At 60.8% G+C, this 15,428-nt stretch overlaps 2 protein-coding genes across 2 annotated transcripts; one reads left to right on the forward strand and one right to left on the reverse strand.

Annotated features, from left to right (window-relative positions):
* The first annotated feature begins 655 nt into the window (after positions 1–655).
* Positions 656–10,223, forward strand: DTX4 (deltex E3 ubiquitin ligase 4). Its single transcript, XM_032985467.2, is given in 10 exon segments — positions 656–1,006; positions 4,433–4,990; positions 4,993–5,158; positions 6,026–6,087; positions 6,239–6,400; positions 6,551–6,612; positions 6,939–7,091; positions 7,876–8,037; positions 8,420–8,509; positions 8,902–10,223. Coding segments are annotated over 10 exon segments (1,860 nt in total). The 5' UTR covers positions 656–795; the 3' UTR covers positions 9,136–10,223.
* A 975-nt stretch (positions 10,224–11,198) lies between these two features.
* Positions 11,199–14,410, reverse strand: MPEG1 (macrophage expressed 1). Its single transcript, XM_009975384.3, has one exon. The coding sequence runs from the start codon at positions 14,318–14,320 to the stop codon at positions 12,158–12,160; it is 2,163 nt and encodes a 720-aa protein (XP_009973686.3). The 5' UTR covers positions 14,321–14,410; the 3' UTR covers positions 11,199–12,157.
* Between the last annotated feature and the right edge of the window lie 1,018 nt (positions 14,411–15,428).

Genomic DNA, 15,428 nt, shown 5'->3' on the forward strand with positions numbered 1-15,428 from the left:
TTTGAACCCATTTCTGTGCACTACGGGCCATGGACAGGGGCACCTTACCAGGCTGCTCCCCCACAGGCGCTGCAGCCTGGGGCGGGGGATAGTTAAAGCTCTTGGATCACGTTTCTCTATCACAGCAGTGCAAGAGGTGGGGTCCGGCCTTGTCCTGCCTTGGGTCAGGCGTGACACCCCCCAACAGCCCGAGTCCCGCTGCTGGCGGGCGTGGGGCCGGGGTGGTGCGAAGGGATCGGTGCCCAACGGAGTCTCCCGGCAGTACCCGGGCTGCGGTCTCGGTTAGGGGCTTGGGGGACACCGGGAGGTCCTTGGGCTCCAGGGCGGGCGGGCAGGGGGGCACTGAGAGGGGTCCCAAGGGTGCAGGCTGGGCGTGCAGGGACACTGGGGTCTCGGGGTACGCGCGCGGGCGCGCCGGGGTACAGGGTCCCGCGGGGCGCGCTGGACCGAGCCACGCCACACCCCCCCCCCCCCCCCCGCCCCCGGCAGGAATGGTTTCTCCCGTCCGCTCCGGGATGCCCGGGGCCGCCGGGCCGGGGCCGGCGCGGTGACGTCAGGGGCTGGGCGGAGCCGCCCGGCGGGGAGCGGCGCTGCGGTCCGCCGCGGCGCTGAGGGGCGGCCTCGCCTCCGCGGCCGCGCGCGCGCGGCGGCCGGCCCCGGGGCGGGGGCGGGCAGAGCCCTGCGCCGCGCCGAGCATGCGAGTGCCGGCGGGGCGGGCTGTGGCGGCCGCGGGGCGTCTGCGGCGGCCGGAGCCGGAACCGGAGCCGGGGCCGGGGTCGGCGGCGCGCCGGAGCCATGCTGCTGGCCTCGGCCGTGGTGGTGTGGGAATGGCTGAACGAGCACGGGCGGTGGCGGCCCTACAGCCCGGCCGTCAGCCACCACATCGAGGCGGTGGCCCGCGCCGGGCCGCGGGCGGGTGGCAGCGTGGTGCTGGGGCAGGCCGACAGCCGCCTGGCGCCCTATATCATCGACCTGCAGTCCATGCACCAGTTCCGCCAGGACACCGGTGAGTCAGCCGGAGAGAGCCGCCGGCCGGCCGGCCGACCCCTGCCCGGCCCGACCGGGCCCTGCGCCGCGCTCCCCGGGCCGCGATCGCGTTGGTTCGCGCTGCTTTGCATCGCCGGGTGCCGCGCAGACCTGCTTGGTTGCACGTTGCACCGGGCTCCCCGGTCTGGCCTTGGCGGTGCTCGGCGCCGCGCAGCACTGTCCGAGGCCCCCCCCGGCCTGGCACCGCACGGTAACTCCCCTGCTCTAGAGTCGTATTGCACAGCGCTGCTCCTTCTAGCGCAGCCCAGCCTTGCCGGGTCTCACGCCGTTTCGGGCTCCCTGCTCGCAGTTGCATTGCACCGTGCTGTGCCGCCGGGTCCCGTCCAGCGCTGCTCTGCCCTGGTCCTCGCTGCACCGAGCTGTACAGGATTGTGGTGCCAGGCCCCACGCTGCCCTGCCCGGTCAGATGCTTTCCTGCCTGACACGACTGATCTGGGTTTGCTCTGTATTTCCAGGTTCCTTATTGCATTGCACTGATTGGTGTAGAGTAGCACCGTGCAGTGCTTAACTGCCAGGTCCGGTATCGCATAGCGCTGCCTGCTCTGGAATTGCATTGCATGGTGTTGCACAATGCTGTGCTGCCAGGTCCCATACTGCATTGCACTGCCTGATCTGGAGCTGGGTTGTGCTGTGCTGCCTTTCCCCATCCCGTATTGCATTGTGCTGCCTTGCCCTGCATTATATCCCATTGCCTGCTCTGCCATCGTGTTGCTGGCTGTACTGCGCTGTGCTGCTGGGTGCTGTGTTGCGTTATACTGCCTGATCCTGGATTGCGGTGCCTGGTCCCATACTGCATCTGGATTTGCCTTGTGCCGCCCTGCTCTGCTTGCCCTGAAATTGCACAGCTCTGCTCCTCGCTGCCCAGCCTTGCCTGCTGCTGCCTAAGCCTACACTGCTTGGGGTTGCCCACTGCCAGCTGTGTTACGCCATCCCGCCTGGTCCCCGTGTGCTTGCTGTATCCCATGCTGCCTGGCCCTGCCTGCCTGTTCATGGTCCCTTAAGGGGTTGTGCTGCCTGGTTACATCCCTGGGCCCTGTTGCATGCCACAGCCTTTTCCTCTCCTGGCCTGCAGTCCCTTCGTGTGTGGAGCCTGTCCCCTGCAGACCCTTCCCAGGGCCCTGCCCCACCATGCCCAGCTCCCTCTGTGCTATCTCTGAGCCGCCATCAACCCCAAAGGCCTGGTGCTGTACAGTGCTTGAAGGCCAAATCCTGCCCTGGGTCACAGCAGCCCATGGGGGTGCCCAGGGTGGGGGCACGAGCAGGTGAGGGGGTGCTCAGGAAGGGCACAGGCAGGTGGGGTGGTCCCCAGGGTGGTGGCTTGGACAGGTAAAGGGGGTTGTTTGGGGATGGGGAGACAGTGAGAGAGCATGGGGGTCCCCAGAGTGGTGGGAGTGTGGAAGGATTCCCAAGGTGTTGGGGCACATATGGCCCTGAGATGGTCTGGGATGTGGGGCACAGGCACCTGTGGGGGAGAGGTTGGCACGGGGGATTTGTACTCCCACAACACCCCAGTGATGGCCACGGGTAGGGGACCAGACAATGTCCTTTGTCCCTGGGACAGGGGGTGCTGGGTGCAGTGGGATTCTGGACACCCTTTTTTGTCTTTCTTCTCCCAGCAGCCCTGGGGGCTGGTGGGGACCCTCCCCTGCCTGGGGGTGTGGAGACAAGGGACCTCTACCACAGGGTTGGGGGCCAACCTCTGAGAACTATTGTTGCCCACAGAGGAGGCCTGAAAGGGGGATTGTTCTGTCTCTCCCTGGGTTGCTGGGGATGTTGGTATTTTGGGTCATTAAACAACTCTGATTTGGGGGGGGTCGCGACCCTGGCAGGCCCTGAATAGCTATTGTCCCTTTTCTTCCCCTGCTGAATGGGAGGCCGGCTGGCTGTGCTGGGCTGGGGGGACACACAGCATTCCCACACCGCCGCCTGGGGACTGCCAGATGCCGCATGCCGCCACTGCTGCCCTCCCCACCTCGTGCCAGATTAGGATAAATCACCGCCCCGCTCCGTTCCAGCTCCGCTTTGTGCTGCCAGTGCCGGTGGCTTTTCTCCCCTGGGTGCCTCTTTGCAGGATGGGGATGGGTGGCCTGACTTTTCCTTGGGTGCAGCTGCCCCCCATTCTCCATAGCTGGGCGCTCGATATGCGCCTGTCATTAGTGTGCACATTGCACTAATAAACAGCTTTTCCTTTTTAGCCTGCTTTTTTTGTGGGAAGTGGTCCTGTGTGGGGACTGATGGTGGCAGCTGCTCCCACCAGAGAGGTGGGGGTGAAAAGGGACTGAAATTCTTGCAGGCTTTACGAGACACATGGTGAAAAGCTGAAGAGGCAGGCTTATTATTTCTTTTCTTTGAGCTTTCTTGTTCCTACTGCTGGCAGTGGGGCCAAGCCGTGGGGTTTTGCAGAACATGGAGGCAGAGATGCTCGTGAGCTCATCCCACCTATTAACCAAACAACTCTGAGTGCTAGTAGCGTGCTCAGGATGGCCATGTTCAGCCTGCCCTGCTGTGCCATGAAAGATCCCAAAAAGGAAGGCTTTCTCCTTATTGTAGGAGTTTACAAAATTTGTGTCCGTGCTTTGAACGTGTCCCAGTCAACTGGGAGCGGTGGGAAAGGAAATGCCTAGCAAAAATAAGGATGCAAGCCACAAAGCCTACATGCTTTGCACTCCCATCCCACTTTTAATGCTTGCTGACAGGGGAGCAGGAGCCAGGCACGGGGTCCTGCTTGAACTCCTTTGCTTGGCCTCGCAGGGATTTTCCCCGTGCCATGGTCTGGGTTTTTGTCGGGGGCCAGTTTGGCATCCTCAGATGGTGGGACTGGCATGAGCCCCACGCCCCTGCACATGTGGGTGCCTGTGCATGTCACCGCTGTGGGGATCAGAGCTGCCACTTAAATCTTTTATTCCCCAATTCCAGTCCAGAGCTGAAGAGGGAGACAGGGTCGTGGCGGACACTGCAAGAGTCTGGTGCCTACATGCCTGATTTCATCAGGCTCCCGTGGGAGGTTCCTGGGAGCAGGTTGGAGTGGCCAAGCTTGTGGTTCCGTGTTTCCCTATCAGGACTGAGTGGCTAGGTAGGGCGGCCACCACTGTAGACCGATGGGGGTGATATCTGACCTTCCCTCACCCCAGTCACCCTGGGGGTGCACCCCAGAGCTGTGCGCTTACAGCCCAGGGACTCCCTGGTCTTTTGGGTGTGCCGGTAGCAAGCCTGGGGAAACCAAGGCACACCAGTCCGTTGGCAGGGTGGGGACAAAAGCTAGGTTGGAAAGCTGTCCTGTCCCCTTGCTGAACTGCACCGGTGGGGCAGGTTGGGGTGGTTTCGCTCCCTGCCCGCAGATGGGTGCTGGCGCCAGGGTCTGACGGCACTTCTCACCCTCCCTCAGGCACTATCCGTCCTGTCCGGCGCAGCTACTACGACCCGTCCTCGGCACCAGGCAAGGGAGTTGTGTGGGAGTGGGAGAACGACAGCGGGTCGTGGACGCCCTATGACATGGACGTGGGCATCACCATCCAGCGCGCCTATGAGAAGCAGCACCCCTGGGTCGACCTGAGTGCCATTGGCTTCTGCTATGTCATCGACTTTGCCACCATGGGCCAGATCAACCGGCAGACCCAGCGCAAGCGCCGTGTCCGCCGCCGCCTCGACATGGTCTACCCGCTGGTCTCGGGCACCCTGCCCAAATCACAGTCCTGGCCAGCCAGCCCTGGGGTGGCAGCAGCGGCCCCCCCGGTCCCCACCTGCGCCTGCCCCCAGTGCCTCCTGGTCATGAGCGTCAAAGCCACTGTGTCAGCCGCTGGCCCCGGCACCACCACCCTGCAGCCCCGCAAAGCACCTCCTGTGCCACCCGCCGCCCCCAAAGCCCCGGCGCCGGCCCCAGGGGCCAAGGCCCCTGATGGCATGGCCATGGTGCGTGGCTCGCTGAAGCCGCTGGCGGCCCAGGGGGCCGGCGGCAGGCAGCCAGCACGCCTGCCTTGAGCTCAGCCAGCTCCACCACCAGCCCCCCTGGCGCGGGCAGTAGCAAGGCATCCCGTCCTGGCCTCAGCACCCTGAACCGCAGCCACCTCCAGCGCCTGGCCATCGCCCAGTCCCGGGTGCTCATTGCCTCTGGGTGAGTCCTGCCATCTGGAAGCGAGAGGGTAGCTGCGGGGAGAACAAGGGCAGCACGCTTGTATTTTTTTTCCCCCTCTCTGGGGCACAAGGGCCGCAGCCCCATGGGGCTGCCCACTGCCGGGGTGCTATCACCTGTGAGCCTGGTGGGAGACAGACTTCTGTGGTCTTCATCCTCCTGCGGGCAGAGGGCTCTGGTGGACCCCTCATCTTCCCCGCGGGTGCCTGGGGAGTGGAGCGAGGACGTTCCTGCATTTCAATGAGAAGGCTGAGGCTGCTTTTTCTCTTGGTGGCAGGGGATGGGTAGGGGACTGTGAAAGGCCCGAAGAAAAGCCATTCAGGCCTCATGAGAAGGGGTCCCTCCAGACTCCCGCCCTCCAAAGACACATTTTTTTTTGAGGGGGTGGGAATTTAATGAGTTTGTTTCTCCCCTTTGTCTGGCTCTGCCGACAGCCTTCTGTCGCAGCCTGGCCCCTTTCCTTTCCCTCTACATCCTCCCCCTTCCCTCCATTCCTGACCCGCCGGGAAACTTTCCCATGGAAGAGAGCCCCAAGGGGAGGGAGGGGAAAGAGCTGTGGTGGTAGCTACGTGGCCATAGGAGAAAAGAGGAAAAAAAAAAAAAAAAATCAGACCAGACCCGAGGAGCGATGACAAAAAGGGGCCGTGAATGGAGAAGCAGGCGGGGTTTCTAAAGAACAAGAGAACAGGCAGTGGGGGGGGGGGGGGGCACGTTGCCCCATCGGGGGATTCTCTCTTTCCAGCCAGGGCCCGTGCAGTTGCTCAGGTAGCTATTATCTGACCCCTGGGGGCTGTGGGGATACGGGTGCCTGCCACTGGCCCTGACGTGGTCTCTTCTGGCTCCTCGCAGTGTCCCCACCGTCCCTGTGAAGAACCTTACTGGCTCCAGCCCCGTCAACCCAGCGCTGGCAGGTGAGGATGGGGCCGCAGCAGGGTGCCTGGTGGCCATAGGTGCTGGCCTCCCTGGGGGGGCAGTCAGCCCCAGCAGGGTGGTTTTGGGGAGAACATCTGGAGTTTGGAGTAATGCTGGTTCCTCTGTGCCATTTCGAACCCCATCACTCAGGGATCACAGGGATCCTAATGAGCGCGGCCGGGCTGCCCGTCTGCCTGACACGGCCCCCCAAGTTGGTGCTGCACCCCCCACCCGTCAGCAAAAGTGAGATCCAGTCCATCCCTGGCATCTCCCACACCTGCCGCAAGACCACCAAGAAACAGGCCAAGAAGGGTGAGAGGCACTTTGCCGCTTGGCCCCTGCTCCTGTCCCCCCCTACTTCCTTACCTGATTCCTATGGCCCCCCAGTCCCTTCCCGCTACCCCCAGCAGTGGGTTGCCCTTGTGCTGCCCTCCAGCCCCTCTGACTCTTGCTCTCCCACAGGTAAGACCCCAGAGGAGGTACTGAAAAAATACCTGCAGAAGGTGCGGCATCCGCCGGATGAGGTGTGAGCAGTGGGGGTCACACTGGGGTGTTTCCAGGGTGCTTTTCTCTGGAAGGAGTGACTGGGGGCATGGGCGATGGCCCGTGCCAGGCAGGGGTCTCCTGCTGCTCCTTCTGACTCTGTTCTGTCCCTGTCCCCCCTCCAAAGAGGGGCTGTGTGCTGCACGCACGAGTTGGCTGGCCCCTGCGGTGGCCCGTGATGACAGCGTGACACCAAGGGTGGTGGGTGCTGGTCCCCGGGCAAAAGCAGGGCAGCTCGAGTCGGGTGTCCTCGGCAAGGCTCCGGCCGCATCCGTCCGTCTGACCTCTCTTCTCCCCTTCCACACAGGACTGCACCATCTGCATGGAGCGCCTCTCTGCACCCTCTGGCTACAAGGGACCCCAGCCAGCTGTGAAACCCGACCTGGTGGGGAAGCTGGTAAAATGCAGCCACGTCTTCCACCTCCACTGCCTGGTCGCCATGTACAACAACGGCAACAAGGTACAAGGCTTCAGCCCTGGGGGATGCCTGAGCCTCCACCTCGGCGACCTGTGCTGAGCTCCACCTGCCCTCAGCAGGACGGTGCTTGAGGTCTGACCTCCCCACGCTAGAGAGTTTATTTTTTATCAGCAGCAAGCACTTTGGGACTTCTAAATCAGAAAGCAGGGTTGTGCTGGTGCTTTTTCCCCCACTATGCCCAGTTTTATGTCGTTGCTTTCCTTCCCCGGGTTAATGGCAGTGAACTTGATCCCTGCATGTTTGAGCAGAGCTACCTGGCATCTGATGCTGGGCAGTGCTTTTCCAGCCACAGGTGGGCTTTTCTGAGCCCCTTGCAAATGATGCTTGTGATTGACATTCGCACGAAAATGCGTTTCACATTGCTTGGGGTTGTTTTTATTATTTGTTATCTGTCCCTGTTTGGAAAAAAAAAAAAAACAAACAAAAAACACCAAAACGAAACAAAAAAACTCCCCAACCAACGAACCAAACAAAAAAAAAACCCCAACAATAACAAAACCCCAAACAAAACCCAAAACAGAGGTAGGGAAATTAGTGAGGACTGTAAAATTGATGAGGAAGAGAAATGCAGACCTCGGGTTTTTGGTTAAAGTTGGGTTGCCATAGCAAATTCTCACAGCCCTACCCCCTGCTTCCTGAGTGGTTTTGAAATTACTGTTTTCATGATGAAAACAGTGTTCAATGCTGCTCAGGAACGAAGTGCTCACTCTGGTTTGGTCTTGGGGGATACCGGTTTCATTATGTTCCTCTCTTTTCCTGCTCTCAGGATGGAAGCCTACAGTGTCCCACCTGCAAAACCATCTATGGGGTGAAGACAGGGACGCAGCCCCCGGGGAAGATGGAGTATCACATCATCCCTCACGCGCTGCCTGGCCACTCTGACTGCAAAACTATCCGCATCATCTACAACATCCCCCCAGGGGTGCAGGTGCGGCCCAGCCCTGTGCCCAGGGCGGGTACATGGGTGATCCCCTGTGGGGGCTGGTGGCCCTTGTCGCGGCTGCGTCACCCCTGGGTCATGCTGCGGCTCATGCCTTGGCTCAGGGCTCTTGGTTCAATGATGTTTTGGGAGCTGTGTGTCTGTAATGATGGTGTGGGAAGTCTAGGGTATGTCTGCATGGAAGTGTTAGCCCCACCTGCTCGGTGGCAGGGGGGAATGGTGGTGCTTAGGGCCACTGTGCTGGAGTGTGGCCTCCAAGCACAGCAGTGATCAGCTCTGCATCCGCTGAGCTTGGGAGGTTACTTTGTGCCCAGAGCATCCTTTTGAGCTCCAAAAGGGTTCTGTTCCTCTCCCGCTCCACACACTGCAGGGACCGGAGCATCCAAATCCTGGGAAGAGCTTCACTGCCCGAGGCTTCCCGCGGCACTGCTACCTGCCGGACAGCGAGAAGGGCAGAAAGGTGAGAGGCTCAGCTGCGCACCTTCTGCTGGACAAGACCTGCTCAAGGGTGTATTAAAGGGTGCAGGGAGTGAGCAGCTCTCTGGAGTATGGGGAAAAGTCGATGGGGCTTATGTAGGCAAATCTGGGTGGAGGTTTTCCCTGTAGTCCATCCAGTATGCACCGCAGGAGCCCAGCAACATACCCATGTGCTGGGGGAGCTCTGCAGCCCGGTCCTGCAATTTCAGTTGGGGTAGGACCCCTTGCTGGGATCCCGAGTTCTCTGGGAGGACTTGGCTGTGGGTTGCCCACGTTGCCACAGTGTACCAGGATGATCAGGCATGCCCTGAGCAGAAGTAGGTCCTTTCCCCTCCGTGTTTGCCTTCCTGCCTGCCCCATCTCTCCCTTCCACAGGTACTGAAGTTGCTGCTGGTAGCCTGGGACCGGCGCTTGATCTTCGCCATCGGGACCTCCAGCACCACAGGCGAGTCAGACACAGTGATCTGGAATGAGATCCACCACAAGACAGAGTTCGGCTCCAACCTCACTGGCCATGGCTACCCTGACATCAACTACCTGGACAATGTCCTGGCTGAGCTTGCGGCCCAGGGCATCACGGAGGAGAGCCTGATTCAGGAGAAGGACTGAGACCACAGCAGGGAGGCAAGGGAAGGCTTGCCTGTGCCCCCAAGGATAAAGGTGCTGGAGAAACCCGCCTGGGGGCTTTTCAGGGGGCACCTGAAGCCCACCACTGCCAGTGGCACCCGCCAAGTGGGAGCATCCCCAGGCTGGCTGGGAATGCAGGAGAAGGTCCTTTTGGCCATCCCCTTCACTCCTGTGCGGAGGGAGCTTCCGCCCACAGAGCTGCGGGGCTTCATGGTGGCCTGGCCATCACTTCCAGCTGGTGTCCTGTCTATCCCCACTGCCTCTCTACTGAGGGCTCGGAGGGTACCGGGCTTCCCTCCTCATCTACTGGATGGTCCCGGCCTGGCCCAATACCCCTGACGCCTGCCTGGGGCTGGGACCTGGCCTGGGGTGGGAGTGGGAGCCGTGGGAGTCCCCCTTGCTCTGCCTTGTCCCTCAGCCGTCTGTTCGTTTGTTTGTTCTGTCCGGTACCACCTCCCCGCTGGTCTCCTGTGTCCTCAGAGGCTGGGGGGGCCCTGGTCTGCCTTGGCTGGCCCCCCAGCCCAGTGCCCCCTCTCCTCTTGGCTATGTCTGAGCTGTGTCCTGCAGGGTCCACTTGTTTGGGTTTGCTGCCCTGCCTGTCCCTCCCCCCCGCCCCCAATCTGGGGAGGGGTCGGTGGGTAGTAGGAAGTAGGGGGGCAGTGGGGAGAGGCGTGTTTCCTGGACTGTCTCCCACTCCTCATCTAGTGGGTTCCTTGAACTGTTCGTATGGGGGCGTCCCCATGTTGAATTTTTATATACCTCACGTTTTGGGGTTTTGTCGTATATATGTACATATAGGTGGTGGCATTTTGGGAGGTGACCTGGGTGCTGGGTGAAGGCAGTGCTGTGGCCAGATTGGTGACTGAGTCCGCTGGCGCTCGGGGAGGGGAAGGGGATGAGGGTAGCACTGCTCCCCTACTGTGGGGGCCCCCTGCCCCAAACCGTCAGTGCCCCACGGTGGGGCTGTCGCCGGTGGGGCCAAAGGCAGGTGTGGGTGGCAACAGTTCCCCTTCCTGCTGGGGAGGCCTTGGAGAGGTGGGGGGGGGGGAGGGTAGGCAGCTGGCTGACAGTGGGTTGGCACGGCAGTTGGGTTGGGGCCAGGGGGGTTGGCATGGGGAGGGGAGTGTGGGTGGCGGTGGTGGGGTGGCATGGAATCTTGGGGTCCCTGCCAGCCCCCAGGGGTCTTCGTAGGGCCTCTCAGAGCCACGTATGATGATGGAGTTGCCAGGTAGATCGCCACAGCTCTGGGAGTTGCCCTGGGGGCACTCTCCCCATTGGTGGAGGCTGGCTGCGCTCACGCTCCTGTCTCGTGAGACCCCACAGGGTTGGAAACTGGAATGGGGGGCAGCACCCAGCACTTTCCAGGCCGCCCCAGCCCTGCACCATTGCTCCCTGGAGGGTTGGGGCCTCCTAGCCCATTTTGTGGCCATTCCCTTCTCAGTTTTCTGGGGCGGGGGGGTGGGGGGGATGTTACCTCACCTTCTGTCCCATGGGACAGTGGTGCAGGAGGGGCACCTGTCCTGCTGTGCATCGTTCTGTTGCTGTTTTTTCTCTCCCTGGTGTGGGGGGGGTGCATCGCCCCTAGCTGGCCACCCTGTGGAGGGAGGGGTGTAGGAGTCAATAAAGCAGATGGCAGGGGACACTCGCTGTCCCTGCACGGCCTGGCCTCTCTGTTGTCTTCTGTCTGTCGTCTGTGTGGCCAGGTAAGCAAGGGGGGCACCATGGGGAGGGCCGGGCACCCCTTGTCCCCCTGATGCGCCTTTGCACCGGTCTGTCCCCTGCCATCCTTAGCATGGGATGTTGTTTTCTACCTCAAGGCAGAAAAACCTCTTTCCCCAAGAAAATTTCCATTTTGGGCGGCTCTGCAGCCAGGGGAGCTGCAACAGTGTGGTTTCTCTTCCGCCGGAGCCCCGGGCTTCCCCCACTGCATAAAAATACTGGCTGGAGCTATGCAAAACCCTCCTGTGATCTGGGGGAGGAAAGGGGTTTCCCCCACCCACCCCAGGTACCAGCCTGATGGCTCTTCAAGTGACACAGTCTTTTCATAACATGACTTTTTTTCTTTTTTAATGCTGTGTTGCCTACACAATTAGTTGCTGGCTGAAATAAAACTGATCCGTGCCTCTCTGCATGTGTGTGTATATCTATCCCGATAGATATACATGGAGACAGGGCTTGCTCTTCAGTTGCAGGGGACAGAAATTGGTGGCTAACCCTGCACGTGTTTCCATGGGGCCCCTCTGCTCCCTCCTTTCCTGTGATGCAAAGCATTGATAATGCCGTCTGTGCTGGCCCTAGGTGCCTGCAGTAGCTGGGGGGTCTTTTCCCAGGAGTCAGGCCCCAGCCCGCGTGCAGACCCAATGTTTTCACAAGTAGGAAGTCTCCACCGTGGATGGGCTAGCGTCCTGCTGGTGTTTCTGTGTATCAGAGGAGGGTAGGGAGGGGGTTGTACAGCTTCCCCTGTTTTTTTGGGGGGGCCAGCATGGGGGAAAGAAGACATGGCTGTGCCCAGGGTTTTCTTGGGCACCCCAGTGTCCCCAGGGGCTGGTTGAAGGGCCCTGGGTCCCCTTCTTTGGTTTTGGGGTAGGGGATCAGCTGGGGCAAGGTTTGCAGTGGAGGGGAAACCCTGTCTCTGAAAGGGCAGAGCTCTGGGACCGGTTGGAGAGGGGAGATGCAGCTGTGGGGATGCAGGGGCTGATGACAGGTTGATGCTGGGAGTTGGCCTCCCAGGTCAGCCAGGGAGGAAGGTCTGAAGGGCCGTGAAGCCTCCCAGGTGCTCAAGGCTGGAGCTTGGGGATCTGGTGGAGGGCAAGAGCGTGTGTTGCCCCATGGAGGGAGGAGCCTGGGGTCAATGTGGGGAGAGGGACCCTTGGCTCCAGGGGGTGTAGGGCAGGGGGCTGGTGGCGCTGCGCAGCTTTGTCCCTGGAGAGGGAGTTGGGCAGGGGGGCTTTGCCTGGGTTTGGGGCACGTGGCATCGCCTGGCAACCGGGGTGGGGATGGGTGCTCACGCCATCAGCCCCCCCGGCTCTTGCTGGTACCCCTCACCCACGCTCAGCACAGTGCTGTCCTCGGGGCTTGCAGTGGCCACGCTGTCCCCTTCACCCATCGCATGATACCCCCTCGCCTTGTACTTCTGGTGGCTGTAATAGACCATCGTCAGGATGGTGGCCAGCCCTGCCAGTACCGCCACGGTGATGCCAGCCACCTCCACCCCTGTCAGCCCCCCGCCCCTCACCATCTCCACTGTGTGCTGGATCTCTTCTGGCTGGGCCAGCCGCCACGCGTGGCTCTGCCCATCCCTGACCCAGGCGCTGTCCCCATCCCCGCTGCTCACCAGCACGGTGTCGATGGCCGGCAGGTTGGTAGGGGGCCGGGTGAAGGGTGGCAGTCGTGCGGGTGGCAGTGAGCCCCCTGTGAAGATGCCAGCCTGGATGCAGTACTCCACCTGGCAGCTATCACTGATAAGTGCCAAGTGCTGGCTGAAGCCTGGAGGGCAGCTCTTGGCATGGGGGTCCTCGGCAGTGCCCTGGTGCTGCCCCGCCAAGGGGTTCCCTGCCTGGCAGCTGAAGAAGCCCCCAAAAGGCACTGCATACTGGCTGCTCCTCTCGTAATCCTGGCTCACACACACCCTGAGCTCGTCGAAGAGCTTCAGTGGGAAGTACCCCGAGGGGCAGGACTGAGCACCAGTGATGAAGTTGGCACTGTGGGCGCTGAACAGTCCCCCAAAGAGGTATCCTGAGTTTGGGGCCACCGGCCCGCTCGTGGCACACCAGTAGGCAGTGAATTGCACCCGGGAGAGCCAGAAGACGTCCCGGCACTCGTTGTGGCAGAAGATGCCGAGGATGCACTTGCTGTGGCACTCCAGATGGCTATGGCCTTCCTCCCGCTCCTGCGTGCCCAGCAGCACTGGAGTGTAGGTAGTGGGACAGGAAAAAGCCCCAGTGAGGGGGTTCCTCTGCTCCAGTCCCTTGCACAGAGTACCGGTGTCAGGGCCGGCCAGCCCGGTGCACTCCTGGAAGAGTCCCCCAAAGGTGAAGTTGGTCATGGTGCCCTCACAGGATCCATCATCAGCATTGGCATGGAAGTTGAAGTTGGGCGAGGTTACATCAGTGCAGCCCGGGTAGGTATTGAAGGTGTAGTAGCGGCGGATAGCCATCTCCACTCGCCTGGCCAGCTTCTTCACCGTGGGAGTGGGCAGCTCTGGCAGGGTGGTGGGGTTGATGAAGAAGTACAGGGGCAGCCCTGAGCGGTCAAGAGCCACCAGGTGGTTTGTGATTCCCTCCTGCCAGGTCTTGAGGGTGATGCCTGGGTAAAAGGGGGTCCCACCGATGCTCTCTACCCTAGAGCTGGTGCGGTTCTCTAGATACTGCTTGGTGAAGCCAGAGCTGATGTCCAGGGACTCCTCATGTTTCACATTGATGATACTGTGGAAGGCCACACCTGCTGAGGCTGTGACAGCATTCCGTGTGCCCCAGCTGTCCTTCAGGAAGGTCGCCTTGATCTGATCCTCCTGTACCAAGCTGGCTCCAGCATCCACGGAGGTGATGGTGTGGGTGCCATAGTTAAGCACCAGTACCTCAGCCAGAAAATCAGCCATCCGTGTCTGGTTGTTCTCCAGGTGGCTGGCAATCAGCAGCAGCTGCTTCTTGAAGCCCTTGTCCAGGACTGCCCCTGGGTTGATCTTGGCAGTGTAAACCAGGTTCCTGACTTGCACTCGGGTGGTGACAGCGTGGTCTTTCACTTGGTGGGTCTTGGTCCGGTGGAAGTCGTAGGAGAACTTGCCATTGATGGAGGAGAAGAGGGATAGCTCCAGGTTGATGGAGGCAGAAGTGATGCTTTGGTAATCTTTCCAGGACTCGATGATCTCGGAGTTGATATCCAGGTTGCTCTGCTTGCGAGGGATAGTGAAGATCTCATCTGGGATGATATAAGAACCATCTTCCGTGGTCTTACACAGTGAGTAGTCCAGGTTGATGACTCTGCCCATGTCCAGATTCCTGAGGTTATCCCAGCCCCCCCCCGGCAGGACTTCCAGACTTGGGAGGTTCAGGGCCTTTTTGCATTCTGGAAACCCCGCAGAGAAGGACAGCTCCTGGGACTGCTCAGCCCCTCTTACCCAAGCCATGGACACCCAGGCGAGCAGGATCCCCCGCAGCACCCGGTCCATGGCTGCCCCGGCACAGGGCCCTCACCAGACGTCCAAGCGGCGAGGTGGGAGCTGGGGAAATGAGCTGGCTGGAGCTGCAGCTGCTGAATAGTTCCTCCTTTTGGGGGTTGAATTAAGAGGGAAAGGAGAAGTGAGAGCTATTGAATGTGAGAAATGACCGAGCGGAGCTGAGACAAATGGGCGGGAAGAAGAAAGTAGAGGTGCCTGGAGCTCATCGCTTCCCTGTTGCAGAAGCTCCCTCTGCCCATGAAAACTGCTCTGCTGGGGGTGGGGCAGGGAGAAATCCCACCTTCGGCACTGCACTGTGTCTGGGGAATTTTGTGCTGTGAATCTCCCTTGGCCAGTGCTTGGGTGACTCTCCTAGATGAATCCCCCCTGTCCCTGGGTGACTCTGGCTCCTTTGTGCCGTGCAGGGGACGTGTCCCCAGTCCCGCAGCCTCGAGGTCCCAATCGCATGACAGGGTGAAATCTGGCCCTGGGCACATGGGCTTTGCTGCTGACTCCAAGGCTTCCTTCCATGTCAGGGGTGACGAAAGGCAGCGTGGAGGTGGCGCAGTGTAGTTTCAGTGTGGGGGAAAGTGCAATGCTTGTCTCCCTCCTCTCATGTGAAGGAGGCTGGCCGAGATGCTGGGGCAGGCACTGGTGGGTTTGGAGGTTCCCCTCATGGGGGCCAGCCCGTGGCACAGGTGTCATTCTCCCACCCCATACCAACATCCGTGTTAGGCCCCTCTGCAGCCTCCTCTACCCCATCCTTGTCCTTCTCCCAGGGTCCACAGTCCCTGCAGCTGGGAAAAGCACTTTCTCTCGGGATTGCTGAGCCGCAGGAAGCTGGTCCCAGTGACACTGAGCTGACTCTGCCCAGGGATGCTGGCATGTGGCTGGGCCCCTGTTTCAGCAGCACAGGGCAGCTGCTGTGTGTTTTGGGGAAAAAAACAGTTAAAGAATCTTCTGCTGTGAAAGCTGTGACTCTTTCCATATGGACAGGCTCGCTTCCCCTATTTTTGCTGGTTAGTTCCTCTTCCCAGGATGGTTCTGTCATGGGACGAGGCTGAAGCAAGAGCTGTGATGGGGGTAGGAGAGACAACCGTAGATGTGTGTGTGCGCTTTT

The sequence above is a fragment of the Tyto alba genome, unplaced genomic scaffold (assembly GCF_018691265.1).
Source record: "Tyto alba isolate M040663 unplaced genomic scaffold, T.alba_DEE_v4.0 Super-Scaffold_8, whole genome shotgun sequence".
NCBI lineage: Eukaryota > Metazoa > Chordata > Aves > Strigiformes > Tytonidae > Tyto > Tyto alba.

Bases quoted from the DNA above. Each gene is read 5' to 3' on its own strand.
- MPEG1 (XM_009975384.3), bottom strand. From the start codon at position 14,320: ATGGACCGGGTGCTGCGGGGGATCCTGCTCGCCTGGGTGTCCATGGCT.